This window comes from Chiloscyllium plagiosum, unplaced genomic scaffold (genome assembly GCF_037043375.1).
Source record: "Chiloscyllium plagiosum isolate Xiang-an unplaced genomic scaffold, Cpla_swu_hap1 HiC_scaffold_2, whole genome shotgun sequence".
Lineage (NCBI taxonomy): Eukaryota > Metazoa > Chordata > Chondrichthyes > Orectolobiformes > Hemiscylliidae > Chiloscyllium > Chiloscyllium plagiosum.
The window spans coordinates 106,340,235-106,361,095 of record NW_028270140.1 but is presented as its reverse complement, the minus strand read 5'-3'; the positions used below and the strand labels follow the sequence as shown (position 1 = coordinate 106,361,095).

Here is a 20,861-nt window from a genome sequence, read left to right as displayed (position 1 = left end):
ATTAAGCTGGGTGGGGAAGATGTTCAGCAACTTCCCTTAAACCTATTGAGGTAGGCTTCACTGCAGACTTTTACCTATTTGGGAGGGCTGTAGGGGATATCTCCTGGTGTCCACTGTGCTTATCAAGGCACACCACAAGATTCTAACCACTCTTTAACCATTCTCTGGTCTCTCAAATCTGCCATCTTTCCCTCTCATTAGGTCTGCTGGCCAGGCCCATTCAAAATCGTGGATTTACCTTTTAAACACAGGCTCCACCATGCTTCTTGTCGTGGACTGCTTGGCCACTGTTTGATAATGGTGATTCTGGGACTGCTGAGTTGATGGCCAATTACTGCAGGATAGCCAGGTTTTGGGTTGGAATGCTGCCAATTGATGTTTTAGTTCAGGGGCTGAGGTAATACAGTACCCCATAAAATCCAGCCCATGGTATCCTTCTATTTAATTAGTAACACTCAGGAGCTATAAGTACAATTTATGTGTGTGATTTCAAGAACATCACAAAATGGTGTGGGATATAACTGCCTCAAAGCTAATTTTTCAATGAAACTCCAGCATGATTACGTCAGGCACTTCTAATGCCAGTGAGCTCTGTCCCTACATTCCAAGTTTGTGTCTCTTGAGGTAGATCGTGATCTGGAAGATCAGAAAATGCTTATTCCCAATCTGTTTGCACCTAATTTTGTTAGATAGCTATGAAGCCTAATAATAATTACTGAATGATGATCATTACCACATTCATAAACATAATCAAACAATATACTGCTGGTTGTAATCTAGTTAAGTTGGAATTTGATCAGCTAAAATACATATTGGCGGCACGGTGGCACAGTGGTTAGCACTGCTGCCTCACAGCGCCAGAGACCCGGGTTCAATTCCCGCCTCAGGCGACTGACTGTGTGGAGTTTGCACGTTCTCCCTGTGTCTGCGTGGGTTTCCTCCGGGTGCTCCGGTTTCCTCCCACAGTCCAAAGCTGTGCAGGTCAGGTGAATTGGCCTTGCTAAATTGCCCGTAGTGTTAGGTAAGGGGTAAATGTAGGGGTATGGGTGGGTTGCGCTTCGGCGGTCGGTGTGGACTTGTTGGGCCGAAGGGCCTGTTTCCACACTAAGTAATCTAATCTAATCTAATCTAATATTAAGTGCTAACTTGTACTAATGCTTTCAGTAATTGAACTTCAATTATTCTCCATCTCATTACCAATTATCAGAATATAATACAACCGCCAACAGTTTTCTCAGGTTTTGGAGTTTTATATCAGAAGACCAGTGTTAAGCTTTTTATAAAGATGGGAAAGGTTCAGTTTGGAATGCATTAGTGCTGTTTCTGAACTTGATTCAAGATGCTTTTGAAATGAGATTGAGGACTCTCAATTATTGCCAGTCCCAGAATTGGGGTGGGGTTTGTCCTCCAAGTGGTGCATACTGAATGTTCTGCTGTATTGCAACTTCAAAGTGCTTTTTTTTGGATCAGTTGAACAGATTATGCAGATACCAATTTTTTTTTCAGTTCATCTCCTGCTGACTGGTGAAAATCGGTCACTCCTCTACAAATGGAACTCAGCAACCAGTCAGTTTATATCAGTGCTGGAACTTCCTGCGGCAAATTATATGGTTCCTGTCACTGTGCCTTCATTTAATGGAACCAAAACCCTCATCGCTTCAGCAGGTGATTTGGAATCCTGGGTATATGAGCTAGTTTCTGTATCTAACCAATCCGATTTTATTCCAGGGTAAGAATTTCTATTTGCTTATGCTTTTTAAAATTTACTTTATTTGAAAGAAATGCATATTTTTCTCGTTAAAATAAATGAGAGGAGCAAATCTTGATATGACCGAAATTCACTGACCAAAACATTTTCGGGGCTAGGTGAATATTTATTCCTGGACATAAAAATGCAAAGATTTGAGGTGATATTAAGTAATGCTAGATCTGTGCATCTTTCCCATTGCTTTATTGCTTTGTGATTTCCAAGGTTTCCGAAGAGAGCTGGATGGAGTGGTCTGTGTCAATAAAAGATGTAAGAAAGTTCAAAAAGAGTTGAAGGAAATTTCTGACCATGTCACTGCATTATCTCAAAGTTCATACAAAAAGTTCCCAGATGCCGTATTAAATTTTGCATCTGTTCTGATTATAAATCAGCAGCTTTGAGACAGGTTGATAGCGAGGTACCGAGGTCTGAAAATATGATTTCCACTTTCATAGTCCAGCCCTTCCTTTGAATGTTGTGACCTGGAAACTCTGATAGCGCATTGCTGTACCTCTCAACCACTTCTCAGCATCTCCATTACCTTGGTATTTCCAGACTGCTTGGCCAAAAACTTCAGTTACTGACACAAATTCTCTTGCTTGTCACTTTTTTGATTTCTTAAGCTCAACCAGACTGTTTGCAACATTGCTGATTTATTTAACCATGAACTTAGTTTTGACTGTGCATTCTCTTCATGGCAAAGACCTTCATAGCACCATCCAATCTTATCTGCCTCAGTTCAGTCACTGCCAAAACTCTCAAATAAGCCAATGGACATACAAAGAGAAGGCATAGACCATTCAGGCCCTTGAACCTGATCTGCTTGAAACCTTAGATCCACAATGCTGCCCACCCTGATATCCTTCCATCCTCTTTCTCACCAAGAATCTACTTATCTCTGCTTTAAAAAAATTCAAAGACTCTGCTTCCCCTATTTTGTATTCACAAAGAGAGTTTCTAAGGTTCATGGTACAATGTTGGCAGCTCCAACAACATTCAAGAAGCTTGACACCACCCAACATGAAGAAACCCATTTGGTTGACATGTGTCCACCAACATTCACTTCTTCCACCACTGACACAATGTATACCATCTGCAAGATGTGGTGCAGCAATTTACCAAGGCTTCTTACACTGTATTTTTCAAACTCACTCCACTGGTATCGAGAAAAACCCAGAGAGCAGATACATGGGAACACCACCATCACCTTTGTGTTTCCCTTGAAGCTATTCACCATCCGAGGCAATGATGCCAACATCCCAAAAATGTATCAGAAGAAACAAAATGTGGTCTCCTATATCTTGTATAACTGAAACATAACTGCCCTTCTTTTGTATTCAATTCTTCTTGCAATATATGACGTACATGATACATGATCTTTGCTTTCCTAATTACTTGGTGTTTATGCATGCTAGCCTTTTGTGATTCATATACTCGGCCACACGTTGAAGATCCCACTGCATCTTCAACCTTTGCGATCTCTCACCATTTAGATATTATGCATTTTCTTTTGTTCTTCCTGCCAAAATGGACATTACATTTGTTCCATATCCATGACTACTCACTTAACATATCTACATTTTTTTGTAGCCTCAAAGTTTTTTTTCCACCTTGGAGTTAGCTATTCTAATTCTTTGCTGGCTGCTTCCATTCTCAACCCTGGCAAAGTTAATCTTATCTAATGTCTGTATCCTATTCAGTGTCAAGTTCCACTCATTCATAGTCATAAAGTCATGTATCATGGAAACAGACCCTTCCATCCAACCAGTCCAGGCCAAACATAATCCCAAGCTAAACTAGTCCCACCTGCCTGCTCCTGGCCCATATCCCTCCAAACCTACCCAATTCATGCATCTATCCAAATGTCTTTTAAAAGTTGTAATTGTACCACTTCTCAGGAAGTTCTTTCCACACCTGAGTCACCCTCTGTGTAAAACATTTGCCTCACATGTCCCTTTTAAATCTCTCTTCTCTCACCTTAAAAATATGCCCCCAATCTTGAAATCTGTCACCCTAGAGAAAAGACAACTACCATTAACTCTATTTATGCTTCTCATTATTTAATAAACTTCAATCAGGTTGCCTCTCAACCTCCTACGCTCCAATGAAAAAAGATCCAAGCCTATCCAGCCTTTCTGTATATCTCAAACCTTCCAAACCTGGCAACATCCTGGTCGATCTCTTCTGAATCCTCTCCAGTTTGATAATATCCTTACTATAGCTGGGTGGCCAGAACTGGACACAGTACTCCAGAAGAGGTCTCACCAATGTCTTGTACAATCTTAACGTCCCAACTCCTATACACAAAGGACTGTGCAATGAAAGCAAGCATACCAAACACCCTTTTAACCACCCTGTCTATATGTGATGCAAACTTCAAAGAACTGTATACCTTGCACCCCTATATCTCTCTGTTCCATAGCACTACCCAAAACCCTACCATTAACTGGATAAGCCCTATCCTTGTTTGTTGTACCAAAATGCAATACCTCACATTTATCCAGATTGAAGTCCAATTTTTAGCGCATTGGGACCATTTAATCAAGTTTCCTTTGTAATCTTAGAAAACCTTTTTCACTGTCTACTCTGCCACCAAACTTATTAACAATGCTTTCTATATTCTCATCCAAATCAATTATATAAATGACAAACAAAAGAGGGCCCAGAACCAATCCCTGTGGAACACCACTCTTATTGTAAAGGATTACCAAACTAATTCCAGGATGGTGGAACTGTCCTATGAGGTGAGACTGAGGAGTCTGGACCTGTCTTATGTTGAGTTGAGACGAGTGAAAGGAATCTGATTGAAATTTACAAAATTCTCAAAATTCAGTTCCCTTGCCTGGGGTAGTGTGATGATCAGAGTATTTATTAAATGATGAGAGATTGGGAAATGTTGATGTCCAAAGAAATCTATGTATTTTTGTTCTTAAGTCACTGAAAACGAACATGCAGGTGCAGCAATGAATTAAGGAGAAAAATTGTAACAGATCTTAAATAAAAGCAAGAAACCAGGGAACAGAATAACATTAGAACAGGAGTAAGCCACTCAGTCCCTCAAGCCTGCTTGATCAAGGCTGATATTCACCCAAGGGCCATTCTTTTGTTCTATCCCCATATCCATGATATTGTAAGTACCTAGAAATCTATCAATCTCTGGCTTGAACATATTCAAAGACTGACCTTCCATCACACTCTGTGATAGGGGAATTTCTAGGATTCACTACTCTCTGAACGAAGAAGTTACTCGTCAGTACTCAGTAGGTTTGGCTGCTACTCTAACATTGTGTTCCCTGGTTCTGGACACCTCTGACCATCACACTACCCCAGGCAAGGTAACTGACTTTTGAGAATTTTGCAAATTTCAATCAGGTTATCTCTCGTTCTTCTGAACTCAAGATAATACAGTTCCAGTCTCCTCAATCTCACCTCTCTGGACAGTTCCACCATCTTGGAATTAGTCTGGTGATCCTCTGCTGTAAGAATTAGCTGAAGGGCCACACATGTACATAATACTCCCAATGCAGTCTTACCAAGGTTCCACGCAATTGAAGCCTGGCATCTTTACAGTATTCAAACCTGTACACAGTCTTGTGATAAGGTCATCATGCAGTTCCGAAGAAGAGTCATACTGGACTTGAAGTGTTAGCTCTCTTTCTCTCAGCAGAATGCAGCCAAACATGCTAAGTTTTTCCAGCATTTCTTGCTTTTATTTAAGATCTGGTACAATTTTTCTCCTTAATTCATTGCTGCACCTGCATGTTCGTTTTCAGTGACTTAAGAACAAAAATACATAGATTTCTTTGGACATCAACATTTCCCAATCTCTCATCATTTAATAAATACTCTGCATCTCTTTTCCTCCTACCAAAGTAGATAACAACATACTTATTCATTTTATTTTCTATTAGCCATGCTCTTGCTTATTCATTCAGCTTGTCTAAAACGGCTTCAAAGCTTCTTTGCATCCTCCTCACAACTCTCATTCTCTCCAAGCTTTGCATTATCTGCCAAACTTCGTGCCTGTATCCTCTACAGTGAAGACCGATGCAATCATAAAAATTGCACTCAATGATATCTTTATTTAAGGGTGAAGAGGATAGATTGGGGTTAGTTACTTCATTGATTTCCGACACACAAAAGTGAGCACGATTGCATTGAGAAATGGTTTGCCTGGCTGCCAAAATTGAAACCCATCAACAGCTTTTATTAAGGTCAGGCTTCTGCAATGATATGGTCAAAGCTTGACAAGCGCAGCAGGTCAGGCAGCATCCAAGGACTCATGCCCGAAACATCGATTCTCCTGCTCCTTGGATGCTGCCTGACCTGTGCGCTTTTCCAGCAACTCATTTTCAGCTCTGATCTCCAGCATCTGCAGTCCTCACTTTCTCCTCATAGCTTGACAAACCAATTATTCCTTGAGCCCTTTAGCAATGTGTAATCTGTACATTCTTAATTGTTGTCTTTTATCACTGGTCATTCTTGCTTTTGAGTGAGATGATTATGTGTTCATTCCAAGACTGAGCAAATAATATAGGTTGACACTCAGTGCAATTGTGAGGGAATCCTGCTTCATTAAAGGTAGTGTCTTTCAGAGAGGAGATTGTAAATCCAAGTTTCAGTTTCCAATTCAGATGCAAATGGCTGTGACATTGCATTATTTGATGAGTAAGAGGTCACTCTGATATACAATTCAATATTTGGCCCTTTTACCAATACCCACAGTTGATAGACGAGTTGTTTATTATCCTTCTTATTTGTCGGATCTTGACAAATGCAAATTTGATGTGCTGCCTTACCTGTGACAATTACTCTTGCAAAGAAACTCTGCATGTAAGGTGTTTGCGACTAGCTGAGCACTCGAACACTGCTATATAGAGAAAGTTATTTGTTGTTAAAAACTGAGTTGTATTTTACAGTGCTGTTAAATTGCTACTGTTCTTGCAGTATTAATGTAAATATTAATGACAATATGCTGTCACTTATTAAATTAATAGGTCTGGTGAACTCATATTTGAACCTGGGGATAAAGATGCTGTGATTGCCATAAGTATTCTTGATGATGATATACCAGAAGATGATGAGACTTTTGCAGTGAGGCTTACAAATGCAAAAGGAGGAGCTGAAATTGGTTCCAATGATCAAGTAACTATAGTCATCCAGTCGAATGATGATGCACATGGGATAATTGGTTTTGTGCAGGTACTCATTTTCATACTTATTTGCTTTATCAATAAATATTCTTCAGTGTTATTAAAACAGTTCTGAGGCATTTTATATGTCTTGAGTTCCAGAGTTGTATTTTTATCATGAAAAGATTATTTGTTCGAGCCTGAACTTAAAGTAACAGTAATACAACATCCAAATAGAATTATGATGAGGCAACTTTATTATTATTGAGAACACTGATCAAAATTGTTTATGTATTGCAAGTGTAAAATAAATAGTTTTTTTTGTAAGTAAACTTATGATTAAATGGCAAGAAGACGACGCAGTAGTTTAAAAAAAATTCTGAACTTCATTCAAAGTTTAGGGTATGTTTTTCTCCCTCTCTCAGAGTTCATTGTCCAAGCAAGCAGAAGAATTGGAACAAAATAATGAGGTCACTCTGAGCATTGAACGGCTGCGCGGAACACAGAGAGTTGTGACTGTACAATGGACAGTCAGTGGACACATCAATGACATCTTTCCAACTTCTGGAGTGGTAAAGATATTCTACTATTTTTAAAAAATCACTTGATCTGTTTCCATGTCACCAAAATCTGTGGATTTTGACAACTAAGGGATTTAGATTTTACTTCTTCAAAGTTTGTGCGAAGATTTGTAGCTCGGGTGCTCGTTGTTGTGGTTCTGTTCGCCGAGCTGGAAGTTTTTGTTGCAAACGTTTTGTCCCCTGGCTAGGCGACATCATCAGTGCTTGGGAGCCTCCTGCGAAGCGCTTCTTTGATGTTTCCTCCGGTGTTTATAGTGGTCTGTCCCTGCCGCTTCCGGTTGTCAGTTTCAGCTGTCCGCTGTAGTGGTTGGTATATTGGGTCCAGGTCGATGTGTTTGTTGATGGAGTTTGTGGATGAATGCCATGCCTCTAGGAATTCCCTGGCTGTTCTCTGTCTGGCTTGCCCTATGATAGTAGTGTTGTCCCAGTCGAATTCATGTTGCTTGTTGTCTGCGTGTGTGGCTACTAAGGATAGCTGGTCGTGTCGTTTCGTGGCTAGTTGATGTTCATGTATGCGGATTGTTAGCTGTCTTCCTGTTTGTCCTATATAGTGTTTTGTGCAGTCCTTGCATGGGATTTTGTACAATACATTAGTTTTGCTCATGTTGGGTATCGGGTCCTTCGTTCTGGTGAGTTGTTGTCTGAGCGTGGCTGTTGGTTTGTGTGCCGTTATGAGTCCTAGGGGTCGCAGTAGTCTGGCTGTCAGTTCTGAGATGCTCCTGATGTATGGTAGTGTGGCTAGTCCTTTTGGTTATGGTATGTCCTCGTTCCGTGGTCTTTCTCTTAGGCATCTGTTGATGAAGTTGCGCGGGTATCCGTTTTTGGCGAATACCTTGTATAGGTGTTCCTCTTCTTCTTTTTGCAGTTCTGGTGTACTGCAGTGTGTTGTGGCCCTTTTGAATAGTGCCTGATGCAGCTTCGTTTGTGTGTGTTGGGGTGGTTACTTTCATTGTTTAGGACTTGGTCTGTGTGTGTGGCTTTCCTGTATACCACGGAAAGACCACGGAACGAGGACATACCACAACCAAAAGGACTAACCACACTACCATACATCAGGAACATTTCAGAACTGACAGCCAGACTACTGCGACCCCTAGGACTCATAACGGCACACAAACCAACAGCCACGCTCAGACAACAACTCACCAGAACGAAGGACCCGATACCCAACATGAGCAAAACTAATGTAGTGTACAAAATACCATGCAAGGACTGCACAAAACACTATATAGGACAAACAGGAAGACAGCTAACAATCCGCATACATGAACATCAACTAGCCACGAAACGACATGACCAGCTATCCTTAGTAGCCACACACGCAGACAACAAGCAACATGAATTCGACTGGGACAACACTACTATCATAGGGCAAGCCAGACAGAGAACAGCCAGGGAATTCCTAGAGGCATGGCACTCATCCACAAACTCCATCAACAAACACATCGACCTGGACCCAATATACCAACCACTACAGCGGACAGCTGAAACTGACAACCGGAAGCGGCAGGGACAGACCACTATAAACACCAGAGGAAACATCAAAGAAGCGCTTCGCAGGAGGCTCCCAAGCACTGATGATGTCGCCTAGCCAGGGGACGAAACATTTGCAACAAAAACTTCCAGCTCGGCGAACAGAACCACAACAGATTTTACTTCTGTTAATAGAGTCATAGAGATATACAGCATGGAAACGGACCCTTCGGTCCAACCCGTCCATGCCGACCAGATATCCCAACCCAATCTAGCCCCACCTGCCAGCACCCAGCCCATATCCCTCCAAACCCTTCCTATCCATATACCCATCCAAATGCCTCTTAACTGTTGCAATTGTACCAGCCTCCACCACTTCCTTTGGCAGCTCATTTCATACCCGTACCACCCTCTGTGTGAAAAAGTTGCCCCATAGGTCTCTTTTATATGTTTCCCCTCTCACCCTAAACCTATGCCCTCTAGTTCTGGACTCCCAGACCCCGGGGAAAAGACTTTGCTATTTACCCTATCCTTCAAAAATAACTGGGCTAAAGCTTATTATTTTCCACTCTTTTTTTGGCAAGTACAACAACTTTTGTGTTTTGGCCAACCAGAAAATACTCTATAGTGTAACCCATTTTATTTCCACTGAACATTGCAGTAGTCATTCTGGTATTGATCACAGTCTACATAAGTAGTGAAATTTAAATTGCCCTTCTCATTTCCCTTTTCTAAACTTGAACTGGTATTATCCAGCTCTGGAACTGGTGGGGATCTCAAACATATTATCAGGATCCAATTGAAGGTGAAGCTTTTAAGTTTATACAATAGCTACCCTGCACTTCTCTTCAGAATAAGTAATGCCAGGTTCATCAGTCTCGCTTCATAATTCAGATGTCTTTAACTAGGTCATCTATTTAGTCACCCAATAGCTGCATATCCTTACTGTAGCACAGCAACCTAAATTGTATACATGACATTTGTATGGTTATAGTGGTATTTTCCACAGATTCTGTTACCTCTCAGGATTCTTGCTGTACCTCTCTGGCTACAGTTTCCAAGAACTGGTAATTTTCCCTTACGATTGTCAACAAAATACTCATTACTATTTACAGTGAGCTGTCTACCAACCATAATCCCTCTGCCTATTGTCTCAGGTTAACTGGTTTAAATTGCCTGTTTATTTCCCCGTATTCATTGTTTTGCATTGGTCCACATTAATTGCCATCTTTGAGTTATGAATCTGCTTTCCCAGCACTTTTTTGCCAGATGTCTGAAATAATAACAAAGTTCCAGAAGTAATCAGGAGTCAGGCATCAGCCAGAGCTGCTAAGTCTTTTCAGTACATTCAGTTTTTATTTTTAAATTTAATGCTTTATTTGCTCTTAAAATATTCTATATTCATGGGTATATGACTCTACTTTCAAGGCACTATGCACCTGCACCACTAGGCCTCTTTGTTCTGCAAAACGTTTCTTTTTTTTTTCTTATTTTTTTCTTATTTCTTTTGCCCTGCAGCTTGGAGAAAGGCCATTCAGCCCAAACTGGTCTGTGCAGACCAAAATGGCAATCCATGCTAACCCCATTTCCCTACACTCAGTCCATATCCTTCTAAACTTTTCTGAACCATTTATTTATCTACACGTCTTTTAAACGTTGATAATGTACCTACCTCAACCACTCCTGCTGGTAGCTTATTCCTATGCGTAACATCCTTTGTGTAAGAAAGTTCCCCCTCAGGTTCCCTTTTTTCCCACCTAAACTTAATCTAATGCCCTCTAGCCCTCAATTCCAACCCTCTGAACAAGACTGAGAATATTGTTACGACATGGGGCCAACCCTCCTGCATAATTTAAAACCAGCAACACAGAAAAGATTTATCCCGTGCAGTAATCTATAAACATTTGAGTGGCCAAAAATTATTTAAAGTAAAAATTAACAATTTTATTTCTTAAAGTATAACAGAGAATAATTAACTGACAACTATGTACAAGTCCTTACTCTAACCTATCTTTTGCATCTCTTCTATAATACTCGTCCGATCAAACTCCCAATTAGGATTTACAAAACAACACTTCTTATCTCAAAACCAGGCAGCTTTCGGATCTTCTATTTGGATCTTCCTGTGTCTTCTTTTCTTCTTCTTAGGAATTTCTGTGTCATGGGTTACTGATCGAAAACGTACCTTTTAAGGGAACTATTTTTCAAGCAGTCTGTTACATGCTGAGGCCTGACAGTTCTCCTCTCAACTGTTCAATTTACCCCCAGGTTTTCTACCCCCAAATTGTGTCATTGGATTGTGTCATTGGCTTTTAAGGTTGTCAATATACTAAATTTAAACTGGACTGGAGTTTGGTATTTTTTGGGGTATAATTTAAAATGATTAGCTGAATTCAAATTTGTTTTTGTCTTCAGGCAACGAGCCAATTGAGTTGTTTGACCAAGTGTTACATTCTTACCTTCTTGAGAACACTTGGTGCTGTTTCCAGTAGTTCTGCAGCTTTTACCTCTCTTAAAGTACACCCACATCTTCATAACAACATTCACCCTATCCATGCCTCTCATGATCTTATACACTGCTATAAGATCCCCCCTCAGTTTCCTATGCTCTAAAGAAAAAGGTCTTAGCTTGTCCAACCCTCCCTACAACTCAGACCTTTGAGTCCTGGCAACGTCCTTGTAAACTTCTTCTGCACTGTTTACAGTTTAATAACATCCTTCTTATAGTAATGAGACCAAATGTGGCTTCACCAATGTCCTGTGCAACTGCAACATAACTTCCCAGCTTCTATACTCAATGCACTGACTGATGAAGGCCAGTGAGTCAAAAGCTTTCTTCAGTGTGTCAAGGGCACCACCATTAACTGTATAAGTCCTGCATGGTTTGCTTTATCAAAATGCAACACCTCACATTTATCTAAATTAAGCTCCATCTGCCACTTCTTGGCCCACTGGCCAATCTGATCATGGTTAAAAATTGATCTTATTTTTAACACATTTCTATAATATTGTGTAAATAGCTCTTTAGTCATCAAAATGCATCATAAGATGAACAAAATTTTTTTTTTAACTTACGGTATCAGTAGAATGTTGCCAGATCTGTTTTCAATCAACACAAACTATTTTGGCAAAACAGTTCTCACTGAAAAATACCACACTCAGGAGTTACCATTCAGGCATTAGACACATTTGTAAGGTTTTCATAATTTGAATCCTGGTTTTAGAAAAGGTCTCTAAAAGGTGTCAGTATGTAGAAATGCAGCTTTTGTGACAATTGATCTACGCTCACAGAAATACGTGACTGGAAGAGCTTAAAACTAAATGTTGACTTTATTTTTCCAGCTATGGGTGAATTCACTCTAACATTTATATGACCCAATGGTTCATCTCACTTTAGCCTTGTTAACCTCATCTGTAAGGCCTTTATCAGTATAAATCCGACAATGGTGTTTGTCCCTTAGCTGGTAACTTCAAGCTTTCTCCAACAGTCTTTGTTTTCTGTAACTTTTTATTTTGTCCTCAAATTTATCTGTTGACATGAAAACTTAATGGTTACGAGGACTTCTTTTAGTTCTGTTCTAAGATAATTCTACAGATGTACTATTGCTGCAAAACTTTCCTGTTGCACTCTTGGAGTTGCTTTCTTTGCTTGTGATTCCTTTCTGGTATAAGAATCACCTCCAGACTCACCATCGCTACCTGCACTGAATTCACCTTTTGTCTTATAGTGGAATCAATATTCAAACTTGCCAATTCTCTGCTTGCATGTCCTACACCATTCTATTCATTAGATTTCTCTGTCACCTGGATGTGGATCATTCACATTATGACTACCCAGCCCTTGATCATTCACAATCTTTTCTTTATATACATGAACATTTCAGATGTAAGTTGGCTCATTTACTTCTATCACTTGTTCATGTTTTGAGATTTTGCGATCAATTCCAGTTAATCACAAGGAAGGAAGCTTAATGGTTTGATAACTGCTGTCTTATGAGCAGGATCTATTACTAAAGGAAAGCCTTTGCATTCCCCATGATTTTACATTGCACTAAATCGCTGAATTAAATTCCGTCTCAGATGTCTTTATATGTTGGTTATGTTCTGTATTTCTGAAGGAGCTGGGGATTGGATTTCCTGACTAGAAATGCTGAACTCAACACTAATGACTGTGATTGCCACTTCTTTGAAATATCTGGGCCAATGCTTCAGAGCTCTCTGAATTGTCTCCAACACTTCCACTTTGATGAGAGGCCATCTCCCTGCATGTTGGGAAGATTTCCTTTCCTTAAGAACATTGCTGAAACCAGTTAGCTTTCTATAATATTCTGACAATTTATTTCTTGCTTTCCCTGCTATTGGCTTCAGGAACAGTATTGCATATATTTTCATCAACAGAAATGAACATGAAGCACTGTTACCAGATATATCCTTCTGTAGTAATGTTGGCTGACTGACTCTCGTATAATGGATGAGAGGTCACAGATCAGATAACAGCTATGAGCTGGCAATACTCAATTTGTTTGTTTGGTGTTGAAGTGTTTCATAATTCATCTTCAAATTTATACTCTACGTTTGATTAATATGGCCCAATATTACAGTTCACTTTTGCAGAGGGTCAAGCTCTCACTACAATTTCACTTACCGTATTGGCTGACAACGTCCCAGAAGTAGCTGAGATTGTAACTATAACTCTTATGAATGTCACCACAATGGATGTGCAAGAACAAGCCAAAGGAGCAACTATTGACTTGAATAAAAGAAACGCTGTATTGACTATCCTTCCTAATGATTCCCCATATGGTGTGGTTGGCTGGGATATAAGCTCACGCCATGTCTTTGTGCAGGAGCCAGAATGTAAGTTTTGTTTTCGGTATTTGGGATTAATTATTGTTTGGTAACCTTTGAATATTTGGCACATTGGTCATTTGTAATTAAACTGAAGTTCATCAAAGAAGGAAATCTGCTGTACTTAACTTGTTTGGCTTGAATGTGACTCCAGACTCAAAGCAATATGGTTAACTCATAAATGCCCTCTGAAATGGTCTGGCAAACCAGTCAGTTGTTTCAAACCACTGCAAATTCACAAAGAAATGAAATGGAGGGACTTCTGGGCATTGATCTAGGGACTGGAAATAAAAGTCCTAAAGCCATCTCTGTTAATTCTGCTAAGTCCTTCTTATTAATATCTGGAGGCTTGTACTAAAAGTGAGTGAACTTTTCCAAACTCGTCCAGGAGCAGCCTGACACTGTCATTATCAAAGAATCAAACCTCACAGGTAATTTCCCAGAGACTTGCCATCACCATCCTGTTCTACCATGAGGACAGGCCTGCCACACGTGGTGGCACAGTGCTATACATTGAGGAGGGAGTTCACTGCGAATTCTCAACAGTGACCTAGAACTCCATGCAGTCTCATGGCATCATTGTCAAGGAACTTCTTGCTGATTACAAATTACACCCTGTCACCCACCAGCTCTGTTTAGTACTGTTTAGCAACTGAGAGTGATAAGGTCACCGAATGTACTCTGGTTGGAAATGTAGTAAGTAACCACCAAAAGGGAAAACCTATTTGACCCTATCATTATGCAGATTCATCTGTCGCTATTCCAGCAAGGAAGAAGGATTGTAGAAAGGGAATAAATCAACCATGGTTAACTGGGAAAGTTGAGAATAGCATCAAATTGAAAAAAAAAATTAAATCTGGCAAAGATCAGTAGTAAGTCAGAGGATTGGAAAAGCTTTAAAATAGACAATCAAAAATGACGAAAAAAAAGGGAGAAGTTAAAATTTGAGAGTAAACTTGCAGGTAATGTCAAGAAGGACCACAAGAGCTTCTTTAAATATGTAAAAATGGAAGAGGAATATCAAACAGAACACAGACCTCTTTGAGAATGTGGCTATGGAAGTAATAATGGGTTGCCAGGAAATGGCAGAGAAGTTGAATAAATACTTTGCATCAGTCTACGTTGTTGAAGAGGCTTGTAGAATTCAAAAATCACTAAATAATCACGGGGCAAAAGGAGAAGAGGAAATAAATACAATCACAATCACTTGAGAAAATGTGTTAGGGTAACTAATGGGGCTAAAGATTGTAAGTCTGTAGACCTGATGGGATGCAGCCTCAAATATTAAAAGAAAGTAGCTATAGGGTTTGTAATATGCTGGTAGTAACCGCCCAGGTGTCCTTAGTTTCCAGAAAAATCCCACATGATTGGAAAGCTGCCAATGTAATACTTTCATTTGAAAAGGGAAGGAAATAAAGAAAAGAACAAGTTAATTTCATATCTGTTATTGCAAAAATATTAGAATTTGTTATAGAGAATGTAATAGCAAAGCATTTAAAATTACATAACATGATCAAACCGAGTCAGCATGAAGAGGTATTCATGCTTGACAAATTTATTAGAATTCTTTGAGTAGGTAGCAAGGCAGATAGATAAAGAAGAAACATGGGATGTAATATCTTTGGATTTTTGGAAGGCATTGATAAATTACCACACATAAGAGCCCATGGTTTTGAAGGTGATATGTTAGCATGGATAAAGGATTGAAGAAGACAGAGAATTGGGATTGGGGTGATGACAGCCTGTAACTAGTAAGCACCACAGGGATTATCCTAGGCACAATAATTATTTACAATAATTTTCATCCACCGATGCTGCCAGATCTGCTGAATTTCTCCAGCAATTTCTGTTCTTATTAATTTCAGATCTCAGCATCTGTATTTCTTTGTTTTATTATTTACAACATGTACTAATAACCTGAGGAAAATAAATTTACTATTACCAAGTTTGTGAATAACACAAAAATGAGTGTGTAGGCAATTAGTGAGGATGGCAGATGAGGATGAGTCAGCAAAGGAATGTAGCTGAAAAATGTGTTGCTGGAAAAGCGCAGCAAGTCAGGCAGCATCCAAGGAGAGGAGAATCGACGTTTCAGGCATAAGCCCTTCTTCAGGAAGAGGGGCTTATACCCGAAACGTCGATTCTCCTGCTCCTTGGATGCTGCCTGACTTGCTGCGCTTTTCCAGCAGCACATTTTTCAGCTCTGATCTCCAGCATCGGCAGTCTTCACTTTCTCCTAGCAAAGGAATGTAGACAGGTGAAGTGAATGCGCAAAAATATGGCAAGTGGAATATAATGTGGGAGAATGTGAGATTATGTAATTTGATAGGAAGAACAGAAAAGCTGCATATTATTTAAATGGAGAAAGACTGCAGAAAGCTACAGAATAAGGAATTTGTTGTTCTCGCCCATGAATTACAAAAAAGTTAGTGCCAAGTACAGCAGGTAATAGGGAAGGTAAATGGAATGTTGATCTTTAATACAAAGGGAATGGAGGATAGATGTAGGGAGCTTTTGCTAAAGCTAAACAAGGAACTAGTCAGACCACAGCTAGAATACTTTGAACAGTTTTGGGCCTCATATCTAAGGAAAGATACAGTGTCATTGGAGGCAGTCCAGAGAAGTTTGTGGCTAATACCATGAATGGAGGCACTATCTTATGAGGAGAGGTTGAGTAGTTTGGGTTGGTACTCATTGGAGTTTAGAAAGATGAAGAAGTAACCTTATTGAAACATACAAAATTCTTGGATGACTTAACAGAGTAGATGCGCAAACATTGTTTCCTCTTGTGAGAGAGTCTAGGACATATAGGTGTAATTTCAGAACAAGGAGTGGCACATTTTAGAGATGAAAAGGTTTTTTTTCTCTCAGAAGGTGGTGAATCTATGTTCTATCTCCATTGCATGGGGCAGTTGAGGTTGGGTTGCTGAGATGAACAGATTCTAGACTTTGTAAAATGTGTGACAGCAAATAACATGCTTATTTTAGTCCTCTGCTAATTTCTATATTCATTGAAAGTGCTACAGGGTACAACTTTACCCAATATTGAGATTAAACTATTTTGATAACCACACATTTAAGTTCTAAGTTTTTGTTTTGTGTTTTTACAGTTGACGCAATTAATATCACTTTAAGAATTATTCGTGAACAAGGATTTGTGGGAGATGTTGCTGTCCAGTACAGTACCAAACCAAATCTTTTGGTCCTACCTGTTAATCAAGCAACTGCGAACCAGGACTACATTGCACAACAGGGCACAACAATTATAAAGGAGAATGACACACAAGCTTTGATTAGATTTACAATCCTATCTGTAAGTTTATGAGAGTGGATGGTATAAATATTATCTTTTTTAGAAGTGGTTACTAGTTGTGCTTTGTATATAATACTCATGGTAATGTAATAGTGGATAACTCTATTGTGGAGAATTAAGGCAAAAGCTTCATATGCTCACTGATAATTCTTTTCATCAGTGTATTAGCCAACTTTGGATTGGTAATGAGAGAATACACTGGTTGGGAATTAGTTTGGGACTGTAAAAGGGAGCTGATTTCCTGTAGCAGGGAACCTAGGAGATTTGAACGTATCCTGAATCTGATTTCTACCTGAGGCTAAGGTGGGGTCAGCTCTGGTGAGCAGGAGTCAACATTTGCAGGCTGCCAGACCCCTGTGAAATGGTTTCAAGTAAATTAATTTGGGGATGGAGAGTGGCAGGATCAGGTATTCCATAACTGAATGTGGGGCATTCTGCTTCTTCACAAATAACCTTGTTTAAAAAATGTACTTTTTTTAAAAAAATGAGTTTTTGGCTCATTTCTTCCCATAAGCTCTTGTTTGCAGACTGGGGACAATGCAAGATTTGGTCAGGGGTACAATTAAAATTACATCAGGATAGATACTGACTGCCATTTAAATTGTATCCTGTCACAGCAGCAAGTGGGTATTTGTGCAAGAAGACAGCGAAGTGAAAGGGGTGCTGAATAAAAACAGGTCTAATCCACCATCTAATTCACAACCCTACAAAGACTGGGTCTCTGTACTTAACTAAGAAATAATAATAATTACAACAAGTAGATTCTAACCCCAGGTGTACAACCATAAAAAGTTGATACATACCTTTACTGGATAAAACTTGAACACCCGTACACATACATACAGAAAGAAAAAAACATGACTGCCATGGATGGACTGTAAGATTGGGAATGCAGTTCAATGGTTTCTGTCCACAGGATTCACTGAGATGATCCTTTTGGCTCATAAGGACATGTTGATCCTTGATCTTCCTTCTTCAGGGATATTCCCTTATCTTGCAGGAGGTACAGGGAGACTGATGCAGGTTCATAAAGGTCTCCGATGTTTTTGTTAAAAGTCACAGCTTACAGTTATTGGCAAGGGGAAATAAACTGGCTATCTGAACGTTTGAGATGTTTTCTGTGCTACAGTGTAAGACCAGTTTTTTTTTCTTTCTGAAGGTCTGATGGGCTCTGACCTGAACTTCCAGTGAATAGGAGACCAACCACATTTGTTGGCCGTTGTTAGTCATTGATAACTGGTCATTTCATAAACTAATCAACTACTTGTTGCTGGCCAAATTTCCATGTGTATTCAATCCCCTTGGCTCCAGCTCAACTCTAAAAAGGCATTCCCTACTGCTTGAACAAACAGCAGTGAAAACAGCACTTACAACATGCATCATCGTTTTTTAGAAGTGCAGCAATCCTTCAATAATCCTTGGCTTTTAAACCAATCCTTTACCTAATTGTGTCACACTCAAAAATACAGAAAAATAAAAATATGGCCTTCACACATTTAATAAAAATCAAAAGGAGATATTAACAGAATCATTGGAAAGATTATTTGAATTTATGATATATACATAAAAGGGAAGAATGTGCAGATATGGAGGTAGGTTAGAGAATTGGAAATGAGTAGATAGTTTAAATGAATAAGCTGGAGTTGATACAGGTATCATGGATTAGATAACATTCTGTTGTTTCATTTCTCTCTGAGGGTTAGAGCACTAACCTTGTAAACCAGGGGTCCAGAGTCTGATTCTCAGAGGGGCCTTTCATATCTCTGCTGCCTTCAATATCAACACAAATAAATGTTTAAAGGGCTGTTGCGGTGCAATGGTAGTGTCCCTGTTTCTGAGCCAGGATACCCAGGTTCAAGCCTGGGTTATATAATCTCTAAACAGTTTGATTAAAACTATCGAGTGTCACTTTTTAGGCTTTTGTGGCAGAGTGCTAGTGCCCCTGCCTCTGAACTAGAAAGCCTGAGTTCATGCTCCAGATCTAATACCACCTCTGAAAAGGTTGGTGCGAAAATATCTAATGTCACTTTTATAGCTCGATAGATTGAAAAGTAGTGTATTTGATTCAAGTTAATCTTGTTATGCTGTCACAGCACTAGTTTTGATCTTTATAATAAACACGTTGTTTGGATCTTATGAAAAATGATATTTCTTATTTGATAGGATAGCATTCCTGAATTGCATGAAAGCTTTCTAGTTAACATTAGCAGTGTCAAAGTGGCTGATACTGGACCTGGAAGACAACCCAGTTTGAAACTGGGTTCAGGAATGGAATTCGCAGAAATAACAATTGAAGAGAATGATAACCCCAGAGGAATCGTCCAGTTCAATGTGACAAGGGTAGGATTCTTCATTTGATATGGAGATAAAGTGTACTTTTTTATTGAAATACTGTAATTAAAGTATTTGAACCTTATTCTCGAATTATATGCTGTTATTATTGTCATAGAATGGTCATATTTTGGACCAATTTTTATTTTTTGTCTGTTGCATTGATCTGCAGGCATTCCATCTGAAATAAACAGAGGGTTAAATATAATAGACTCTGAAACTAAAGACAGAGTACACTGCATGTCCATTGACTGTGTCTCAAGAAAGAAGACAACATTTTACAGCCTACTATTTAAATGTCTTCTGTATTCAGTTAGTGCTAACCACATTGTTAATTGGTTGGATATTTCAGTAGGAGGAGATATTGGATTGCAAGCATCAGCTAAAATTTGCCTATAGTTCTTTCAAGGAAGTAAATGCAGCAAGTGAATCTGACCTCTGAAGCAAAATATAATGGCACAACCCAGGATCTTGTGGCACAGTGATAGTGTCCCTACCTTGACTGGAATGTCCAGGTTCAAGTCCACTTGCCTGTGGTAAAAAAATCCTCAGCATGTTGAGGACATTCAGGTACACCTCTCATGGGGTGCCTGGCTAAATCTCCCAGGCTCGTAAACTGCACTATGGAGCAGGCTCCCACCACCTCTTCTCTGGATCCAGGGCCTATACAGAAATCTAGTGGGAGGGAGAGAAAGGAGAAGACCTATTGAGGACACTTTAATGGCACGGGTGATATATGGAGGCTTGTGATTGTATGAATTTAATTGTTTTGGCCCTATATCTGTTTGCTTGAGTCTTTGTGTACCTCTGAATATAACAGTGGTAGCATGGTGTCTAGCCTCCTGTCCAAACAGGATGTGCCATGGATCAATGTTTGTATTGAGAGCTGCTTGTAGCATAGGGAAGATGATGAGTGAGGCATATATAGGACATTGGACTTTGCAGACACCATTGCCCGTCCTCTTACAAGATCTCCATTCTTTCGTTAGCCTCTTGTGTCCAAAAGTGTTGGCGTGAAGGAGGTGGTCAGCGATGCCTGAGGCAGGGAGCTGTGCAGAATATAAGGAGCAAATGTATTAGAAAGCCTGCATGTCAGTGACCTGTATAATGCATGTATATAATGCTGTTTCCTTTCAAAGAGCCCTGCAGCTCTCCTCCTCATAAGTTGTGACAATTAGCCCACCCATTCCAAGTAAGGTCACAGCCATTTGTTTTCTCATTATGTACTTTTGGATGTAGCAAAATGGAAGGTGGTAGTGAACACCCTTTGGCCTGTGACATCCAGCCTTGTCCTCCACTTGTTGCTCAGGCTTCTAACATCTATGGTCTTCCATGAACCCCAAAGATTTTGTACTTCCTTAGACCTCACCCAACCTGTCAATATGAGTCCTCACCAACCACTTTTCTGACCTCCCCCCCCTCACTGCCCCTGACAT

General features: G+C 39.7%; 1 protein-coding gene across 2 annotated transcripts in view; it reads left to right on the top strand.

The window, feature by feature from the left end:
- adgrv1 (adhesion G protein-coupled receptor V1) overlaps positions 1-20,861 on the top strand; it is a 571,861-nt gene that overhangs the window by 217,506 nt on the left and 333,494 nt on the right. For both annotated transcript variants that reach the window (XM_043709113.2, XM_043709105.2), the window contains 6 exons: positions 1,507-1,729; positions 6,745-6,949; positions 7,305-7,451; positions 13,535-13,790; positions 16,892-17,094; positions 19,258-19,434. In XM_043709113.2, coding sequence (XP_043565048.2) covers positions 1,507-1,729; positions 6,745-6,949; positions 7,305-7,451; positions 13,535-13,790; positions 16,892-17,094; positions 19,258-19,434 — 1,211 coding nt within the window. The remainder of the gene's footprint in view (positions 1-1,506; positions 1,730-6,744; positions 6,950-7,304; positions 7,452-13,534; positions 13,791-16,891; positions 17,095-19,257; positions 19,435-20,861) is intronic.